The 9,753-nt window shown below is 38.7% G+C and overlaps 1 protein-coding gene across 1 annotated transcript; it reads right to left on the bottom strand.

Annotated features, from left to right (window-relative positions):
- Nucleotides 1–724: 724 nt before the first annotated feature.
- Nucleotides 725–3,690, bottom strand: LOC113235443 (chondroadherin). The gene is made up of 3 exons (XM_026471126.1): nt 3,600–3,690; nt 2,880–3,009; nt 725–1,917 (listed from the first exon to the last, which is right to left on the bottom strand). Exons 1-3 carry the CDS (start codon nt 3,620–3,622, stop codon nt 859–861), a joined length of 1,212 nt encoding a protein of 403 aa, XP_026326911.1. The 5' UTR covers nt 3,623–3,690; the 3' UTR covers nt 725–858.
- Between the last annotated feature and the right edge of the window lie 6,063 nt (nt 3,691–9,753).

Raw genomic sequence — 9,753 nt, 5'->3', positions numbered from 1 at the left:
CGCAAAAAACATGTAGGATAAAATTAAACAAAATTTAAAATGTCCAGAGCTTTCCTACAGTTATTATTTTATTACTTCATACACTTTCTACCATAATTAGCCTTAGGGAAGATAAAATAGGCAATATTTTTTTTTTTTTTAATCAAATTACTATAGTAGGAATTTTCGACCTCAGTTCATTTGAAGGTTGATGTCAGCAAATAAAGGCCTATAAAGTAAATAATTGTTATTTTGTATTAATATGAAAGTTTAGAGTCTAGCGCAGTTAAAGTTAAAGTTACCCAGGAACTATGGAATTGCCGGTTTAGATTTTTAATTTAAAGTTGAGAATTCAAGTCTGACTCTCTCGAACGCGAATTTTCCACTTTGAGTCAAAACTTTCGTAGCTTCCATTGATGTTACGAAGCCGATTACTTTGTACATTAAAGTACAATTCATAAAGATTGAGTTACAAAAATAAACCCCAAAAATTGTTGTACAAATTGAAAAAAAAAAAATTTAGAGCCTATCCGATCAAAAATTTCAAAAATCCATTAAAAAATTATAACTCGAAAACTACGAAAAATCGCAGAACATAAATGGGGGTGATTCGTATACACCTCAATGTGAGGCATCTAAATTTTTTTTTTGGCGTCACTATTCCAGCATCCCTGTACATATAAAGTGAAGGGATTGTGGTTGATGGAAATGTTGAGATGCAACTTTAAAACACGTTTTCCAAAGGCAAATTTTATTCATGGTCCAACGTATACTCAATGAACGGACCGTTTCAATGTAAAATTTCGCATAGTCACATCATATAATACAATATTTACAAACAAGTACGTACATAATTTAATAATTGAACACTAAGGGCGATTAACTATTCGCAAGGAAAGCGAGGGCGGCCAGCGTGAGCGCGAAGTGCGGAGTAGGCGAGATGAGCGCGTCCAGCAGTCTCGCCGCGCCGGCGGCTGCTCGAGCGCGTGCACTGCCCCCCGAGTCCCCGCGACATGCAGCACCGGCCGCGCTGGCCAGGCTCCGCCCACGTACCTTGAGCGGAGAAATACAAAAGTTTTCTTCCGCGAAATCTTCAGCCAACGCCAGCGGATTTGCCAACGGATCGCGCCCGCACTCACATGGGAGGTGGTTCCCACGAATCACAATATTTTCGACCTCCAGAACGACCGATTCCGGCGATTCCAGTATATGGTTACCAGTCAATTTGAAAGTATTCACACTATTATTTTGCACTAGAGCGAGCTCCTCGATTCCGTCGATTTTGTTATTGCACATTTCAAGAGTATCCACGCGCTGCAGACCATCGAACGCGCTGACTTTTATGATGCCGAGATCCGACTCGCGTAGCGCGAGGCGACCGACCCGCGTCATTCCTCTAAAAGTGTCGGCCAACAATGAAGGTAAATCCATATAGGCAAGCTCGAGTACGCCGACGCCCTCCAACCCGGCAAAGGCCTGGGGCTCGATAGACCTGATCCCCGAAGGCAGTTCTATTTGGCTGACATCCGTCAGTCCCGAGAAAGCATGAGCCAATATTTTCTTGATTGGGTTATTTCGCAAAGATATCAATTTTATGAAGTTAGTTCCAGCAAATGCGTAGCCTTCAATTTGCGCAATCCTGTTGTGTGTGAGTACAATTGAGGTGATGTTCTGTAAAGCGGCAAAGGCGAAGGCGTCGACAGTGGCCAGCGGAGTGTGCTGGATAAGCAACTCACGCAGGCGCGGTAGGCCGCGGAAGGCAAACGGGCGGATGCGCGTGAGGTTGCATGCGTCCAGCGCCAGGCGCCGTAACTGGCGCAGATGTGCGAACGCGTCAGAGCGCAGCACGCGTAGGTCGGCACGCGACAAAGACAACTGTGTCACGCCAGTGCTCAACGCCGACGGTACGCCCCGCAGCATCGCGCTGTTGCATACCACCTAAGAACAAATTGTTTCATCAACATTGAGTCCCGGCTTTAAATTCCTTGCTATAAAAGTATTAAAAATACCAATCAAATAATGTGCGAAAATCGTAAAAGTTTGAATCAAAGTATTAAAAATACCACTTCAGTTTTAATCGCATCGTAGCATAAAATAGCTAAAAAGTTATCGTTCTGTATTTTATTCTGTCAATAAAATTAATCCCTTGCCGAATATCCCATCGACATATACAGCCGCACGTTCATATTTTTATTCGATTGTACAGAACTTTAAGCTCCTCAAATAAATGACCAAAACAGACATCAATTACATTGAATAAAAAGGAACATGCATGCACAGTGCTGATATGCAGGTACGGCAATATCGAACGTAACCTTTTTCATTAAATTAGTAAACCTTCCACCGAATAATTGAAGCCGTTGGAAATTTGATAGTCTATCTTTAAAACTGAAATTTTATTCGCAAGCTAGCTGCTTATTAAGTTAATCATAATAAAAGCTCCATTCTGTTCATGAGAAACTTTAGGTTACCTATCACAAGCTAGAAACATGATTTATAGAATTTCGTTTCTCCGAAAACCTTTAGATTTTTATTGAATAGATTTTGTTTCATTTGTCCGAAAACACGTTACGATTTTTTTCATTACACCATTTAATGTTTCACTATTTTGACATATTGACAAGTTATTCTTTACCCGATTTTTATTTCGAAAAGTCGAACCGTTTTCGGAGTAATGAAATTGGGAAAAAAGAAATTCGAGTTTGTGATAGGTTACCGATACTTTACTTGATTCCGTCTATTCATACCACATACTAGTATCTTACTTTTGTCGGCGTTCTGTAAAACTAATTAAGAAAATTTAGTACAATTTTTCATTTAAATTTCATAAAAAATGTCGAACCCGCATTCTTACAACTACATTCTTATGCTAAATTTATTTAATATATTTATTTATCGACCTGTGATTGCGACAAGCAGATGCATTGTGCGGGGCAGGGCGGCACCAGGACCGGCGGCAGCTGCGGGTGGGCAAGCGCGCCGTCGGTCAGCGCCGCCACCGCCATAAATACCAGCCATTGCACCATCCACCTGTTAAGCATACCGGTTACATAACTGGCCAGATACTTATTATATTTACATTTTATTACTTTAAAGTAATGATCAATTTGTGAACCTTGCGAGCAAGAAGGTAGGACAATAAAAGTTTTAAGAACGACGAAAAACATTAATAAAGTATTGAAATTTCAGTGAAAAAAGAATTATTAAGTCTACAACGAAAAAAGTGAAACATAACAAAAATATTATTATTCTTCTTGCCAAAAATAACGACCTTTATACGTGTTATAATAATATCTTGCTTTGTTCAGTAAATGACATCTATTTTAACAAACAAATGCATTCACAAATACGTAACAAAACCAAACAGTTTCACAGAAAATCGTGGAGCCATAAAAACCATTTCATGAAGATTCCTTATTGCTTCTATCTGATTTCAACATCCTGTGTCTTTTTCTGTTTATCTTACTTTTATTTAAATGAATACGCGGTAGATACGTTGTTTTGAGCAGTCTCCTTGCGGGTCAATAGTGGTTGAGGCCGCTAGTCGAAATGGAAACTCGGCGAGAAAAACATTAAAACAGAAAATATCGTTTCGAAAGTGATGTAAATGATTTCAATACCTGGGTATCAAGGCGGGGGCCATGGGCGGACGCGGTGGGTTCGCGCCGCCCGCCGCGCGCCCTCACCTCAGTCCCTCCATCACACCGCTCCACTCTGGAAACAAATACTACACTTTAGTATTTATAGTAGTTTGGTTCTGTGTCAGCATTTTCAGTAAATGTCGTGAGTATGTAGTTGGAATATTTAAGGACCGCCCTTATTGCTGGTTTGCTTTTCTTCCGACAAAGTGCTTTTGCAGTAATATCCACATGTAGGCGACAGAAGTTGCCACAATGGTTTGTGGTAATACTTTTTCCGTTGCGAAGGATGGAGTTGGCGGCTTCAAACCTATTTACAAGGGACATTAGCTTTTCTTAACTACCCTTGTAAGAGGATTAAACCGGATTTTGAACTTTGTATGGGCAAATCGTATTCCATAAACCTGAACCCCTAGAGGGCGGCCAGGATCACCCCCAGGGTAATTTTCGCTGTTACTTGGGATGCGTGATGAAGGAGTTGATTGATAGTTATGAAAGCGCTAAATAAATACTTTTATACTTGGTTTGGTTTTCCCAGTAGTTCCAGGTACTCAGTTCCACATGGAACAATAGTAACCCAAAAGTACAAACCTACTACGAAGAAAAACTACTGGAGATAATGGTTTAGTCAAATGGCAAAGAATTAAAAATTAGAATTAGAAAGGCATGCAACGCTCATGTGATTAGTTGTATTTCGAAATGTCCTATGCAAACCTACTTAACGAGAAACCTACTGAGCCTGAAACTCTTTAATGCAAGCAAATTGTTCCCCCCGCGCAATCTTAGCTCCTAAAAATACCTCTTAACGATTACCCATAAACGTGTATTATGCACAAGTAAACCCATACCTTAATAGTATAAAATGCAAAAACTGTCTGTACGAAATACAGATCAAGTTATTTCCACAGAGTTATTTCAAATCCGCCTCCACAATCATTTATTACAGCATCAAGTTAAATTTAGGATCTGGGCAATTAAACAATGTTAGTGTTACCTCTCAACCAAATATCAAGATTTAAGTAACTTGTACTAGGAATTTGAATGTGCAAATTCATATTTTCTCTAAAAAACGTGTTGCAGTAAGGAATTATTATAACATTTAATGATTTTTTGATAATACTGCTTTTATGCTGAAACAACGCTTCTTGTACTGTACACATGGAAGAATAATAATAAATATTTTATTATCTATGAAAATATTTTGCAATGACGCTTAAATTCAGCCAAATCCTGCGTCAAATGGCAACTCATAGTAAGCCAGTATTATTGAAATTCATTTCCATATCGATCAATACGTTAATAATTCTTTATATTCAATTTTATTCAATTATCAAATTATGCCAGTATTAATTAAGAACCTAAGTGTGAGACAAAAAATTATGTCTTTGTGAGAACTCGGTTATTAAAGTTCATCGTGTTTTTGTGTTGTATCGCAAAAGTGTATTAATTAAGTCAATAATATTTTTTTTATAACGCACACACTCAAAATAACCCTGAAACCCTGAAGAAACCCTGGGTCGCGGGTGCCATGGACACACACATAGAAAACAACAAACTACACCCAAACTCACGAGATAAATAAATGTAAGCCATACAAATATTTCTCCCGGCTCGGGAATCGAACCTGGGACCTCTGCGTGGTAGTCCGGCATGGTAACCGTTGTTTTTAGGCATTAGATGCCCCTTTTGACTTTTCATGCTTATTTATTAATACGCTAATTTCCGCCAACTCAAAATGCTTAACGGATTATCTAATCTGAGCACTCTGTAGTGGATAAGGAGATTTGCCGCTAAAGACTAAAGCTTTCCTTTAGCGCTGTGTTCAGTGTTCAGCTTTCAGAAGCTTAATTTTTTCAATTACCTATTTTTAATGGTTATTAGTCAATAATGTTTGCATTTTGGTAATGAAGCAGTTTCAAATAATGTTTAACTCTATAACGCGTAATTCCCTCATATTTTATTTCAGTAGCAGTAGATCTCCTTGTCAAAAAGTTCGTCCAATGAAATACTGCTTACATATTCCTGCCGCCAAACAGTAATGTGAGTATTAATGCGGTTCGGTTTTGATGTGTTGAAGGGTAAGAGTACTGGTGAAATTATAGGCACGTGACATTTATCAACTTATGCCTCAGGGTGACGGGTGAGTGGCGATACCCCTCAGATTTTTGAGCTCAGACGCACGCCTGACTTTATACATTGCTTTTTCAGGTTGGGCAAATCAACATAATAAATCAATTAACTGCACTGTTCTGTTGTATTTTATATCCCGTGTAACATAATGTTTGAGCTGATATATGCTCTCAGACAATGTAACGCCTAGTTGTTTATTATTATTATAATTTAGTAGCAGTAGAGCTCCATGTGAAAGAGTTTGTCCAGTGAAGTATTGCCACCTTACCTATTTCTGCCGCCAAGCAGTAATGTGAGCATTACTGCGTTCTGATTTAAAAGGGTAAGGGTGACGGTGAAATTACGGGTACATGAGATTTATCAACTTATGTCTCACGGTGACGGGTGCAGTGGCGTGCCCCTCAAGCCTTTGCGGTATAAAGCTGTGAGCGACACTGCAACGATTATTGACAGGGCGTGACCAGATACACAACTTGTTCGTCCAATCATCTGGTTTCATAAAGTTAAATTCGTATAGTGAACAATGACGATAAATTAATAAACAATTCTAATAAATTATTTATCCTACTAACAAAATTTATACTTTTTTTGTTGCTGGCGTGTCGGTGTGGTTTTTGGATCTTTATATCAAAAAAAGACCTATTTGAATAGCATAGCGGTTAAAAATTCAAATTCAAAAATTCGATAAAAATAAATATTACAGATTTAAGACTCCAGTGTACATAAAGTATCAACTTATCGACTTTATGCCGTAGCTAAGCAAAACGTCCAAAGCGTTGTAGAGCCGTTTTACAGCCCGAAATCGGATAATAAAGTGACATCACATACAGGGAGCGCAAAATAAGAGTGTACACATAAATTACGTCGCGCAGTGGTTCCACAAGCTTCCTTGATACAAAACGGCGGTTTGAATAATGCCACAGCCGCATGCCAAAAACTTAAAATTGCAGGAGCATGTTTATGCGGCACGGTTCCCGGGCGCGCAACGGTCCCCCAGAGCGCCATTACTCCCCCACCCAAGACGCACACGCTTTTAAACTAAACAACGCCTAAATTACACAAGAATATCAAGATGAGTGTTTTTTTAATCGAAAGCTATTTTATTTATTATTATTAGTTATTTTATTCAAAAGTGGAAAAGTCTGAATAGAGCTTTCCATTTTTAAATAAAATATTATACCTAATTATTACATATACACTTACATAACTTAGTTGTCATATAGCCTGGATGTCATGTAGGCCGTATATTATTTCAAGTTTAATTTATTTTAAAATAAAGCGATTTGAAATTTGAAATTTTTCGACGGGTATGTAATGTATTCTATAAATATTTTTAATATAAAGCTTATTTTAGACTTTAGTACCGTGGACCACATACATACGCTACGATAAGTTATACAGAAGGCCGAAGAGTACAACCTGCCTGTATGCTTAGCGTTTGTGGACTACGAGAAAGCCTTGGATTCAATTGAGACCTGGACTGTACTGCAGTCCCTTGTGCGTACATTACGGTTCGCCGATAATATAGTAGTCATGGCTTCTCAGCCATTTCAGAGATGACCTCAGTAGAGCCTCAGAAAAAGTCGATCTTAAAATGAACATGACAAAACGAAAATTATGTCGAATAACCATGTACGGCCAACTCTCGTGAAGATCGGAAACTCTACACTCAGAGTTGTTGTCGATTATGTACACCTAGGACAAATTATCCAGTTAGGTAGGTTCAACTTCGAGAAAGAGGTCAATCGTCGAATCCGACTCGGCTGGGCAGCGGTCGGGAAATTACGCCACATATTCTTGTCCAAAATACCACAGTGTCTCAAGATAAGATAATAAGTGTCTCGAAATACCACAGTGTCTCTTCAACCAGTGTGTGTTGCCAGTGATGACTTACGGCACTGAGACATGGTTGCTCACTATGGGCCTCATAAGAAAACTCAAGGTCACTCAAAGGGCAATGGAAAGGGCTATGCTCGGAGTTTCGTAGCGGAATCGAATTAGTAATGAAGGTATCCGCAAGGGAACCAGAGTAACCGACATAGCCCTAGAATTAAAAAACTTAAGTGGCAATGGGCAGGGCAGATTGCTCGCAGAACAGATGGCCGGTGGGGCCAAAGAGTTCTTGAGTGACGACCGCGTACCGGTAGAAGCGGCGTGAGCAGACCACCCACAAGGTGGATTGATGATCTGGTGAAGGCTGCGGGAATCCGCTAGATGCAAGCGGCTCAGGACAGATCGTTGAGGCATTCTTTGGGGGAGTCCTATGTTCAGCAGAGAACGTCTTTTGGCTGAAATGATGATGATGATGATGATGATAAAGCTTATATGGCATAATTTTATTTCGTATAAATTTATTTAATATAACAATCCACTTCATAAAACGAACGTTTATTATAAATTTACATTTATAATTTCAGTTTTAATAACAATCATTTGCTCTAACACTCATTTTTAATAACAATCATAAGTTATAAACCTCCGTCAACATAATACCAATTTATCTAAATTTCATTTCATCTAACGACTCAAACCTAAATTTAAAAATAAATTGTTATAATACATAGTGTTATATCTAGTATATGGTCATAGTAGGTATGTAAAGCTAAATAAATTTTGATTGTATTTGCGGCGCACTATAAATTTCAGGAATTGATAAGAAAAAAATACTATAAAAGGACAGAAATGAATTTATTGTTCCTCAAAATATTCTCCGTTAGCGTTAATGCACTTTTTCATACGAATGAACCAATTTTGAAAACATTTATGCCACTCCTCCGTGACAATTTCGGAAACATATTTTTCCTACTCTTCGTCAGCCTCTTCAGGTGATGAAAATCGTAGACCGCGTAACTGGTTCTTAATTTTTGGAAACAAATAAAAGTCACAAGGTGCCAGGTCGGGACTGTACGCCGGATGGCTCATAAGGTCAACGTCGTCCACCTTCAAAAATTCATTTGTCTGTCTGACCGTGTGAGAACTGGCATTATCGTGGTGCAAGATGATACGGCGTTTACGGTTATTTTTACGGAGTTTGTCAATAACTTCCGGCAAACAAATGGACGTGTACCAATCACTATTCACGGTACAACGATTCTCAAAAGCAACTGTTGCTTTTGAGAATCGTTGTACCACGTGTCCAGTTTTAGTAAAAAAAGTAGCATCATACGCTTACAGGCACTTTGCACGCGCGCCACTTTGGTTGGTTTCGGCTCATCTCGAAAGACCCATACGCTCGATTACTTCTTTGTTTTGGGATCGTAACTATAAGTCCATGTTTCGTCACCTGTTACTATGTCCCACGCCAAATTTGACGCCCGTTCGTTGAATCTGATAAGCATGGCATTGCACCAAGTAACGTGATCCGTTTTTTGAGCCTCAGTCAAATTATGTGGAATCCATCGAGACCACAGCTTTTTCACACCCGTTTGTGTAGTATTGATTGTATTTGACTCATGCCTATGCCTAAAGATGCCCGAATTTCATGGTATGTCACATGCCTGTCTATTTTGATCATACGGCGCATAGCATCGATGTTTTTATTGTTTTCAGCAGTGGACGTGCGACCATCACAAAATTCGTCACTGAGATTCACACGACCGTGTTCGAATTCTGCAAACCAGCTATAAATAGTCGTCTTGCACGGTGCTTCATTGCTAAAAGCAGTTTGAAGCCGAGGGAAGCTTCGCTGAGCTGTTAAATGACACTTAAAGTCGTAGAAAATCATACTACGAAAATTTTCACGAGTTAAATCCAAAACAATTTCTAAAATGACGCCACAATGTGTAAACAAGTGACAGTCAGATGAAACAAACTGTATTCTACAGCCAAAGAGTTCCATTTTCAAATGTTGTAATTACTTTTTAAATATTGTTTATGTAAAAGCCCAGTTCCGGAAACGTATAGTGCGCCCGATGTATTTGTATAAAATTCGTTTATTTCAATTTCGAAAAAATGATATCCCTAATACTAAATATTAATATAACCTGAAAACATGTTCGGATACGCA

The sequence above is a fragment of the Hyposmocoma kahamanoa genome, unplaced genomic scaffold (assembly GCF_003589595.1).
Source record: "Hyposmocoma kahamanoa isolate Upper Pololo Valley unplaced genomic scaffold, ASM358959v1 87, whole genome shotgun sequence".
Lineage (NCBI taxonomy): Eukaryota > Metazoa > Arthropoda > Insecta > Lepidoptera > Cosmopterigidae > Hyposmocoma > Hyposmocoma kahamanoa.
Note: the sequence above shows the minus strand (reverse complement) of the source record. Positions and strands in the feature narration are given on the sequence as shown.

Bases quoted from the DNA above. Each gene is read 5' to 3' on its own strand.
- LOC113235443 (XM_026471126.1), bottom strand. From the start codon at position 3,622: ATGGCCCCCGCCTTGATACCCAG. The intron at 3,010-3,599 runs GTATTGAAATCA...TATGCTTAACAG, and splicing joins GCCCCCGCCTTGATACCCAG to GTGGATGGTGCAATGGCTGG. The intron at 1,918-2,879 runs GTCGATAAATAA...ATTTGTTCTTAG, and splicing joins TCTGCTTGTCGCAATCACAG to GTGGTATGCAACAGCGCGAT.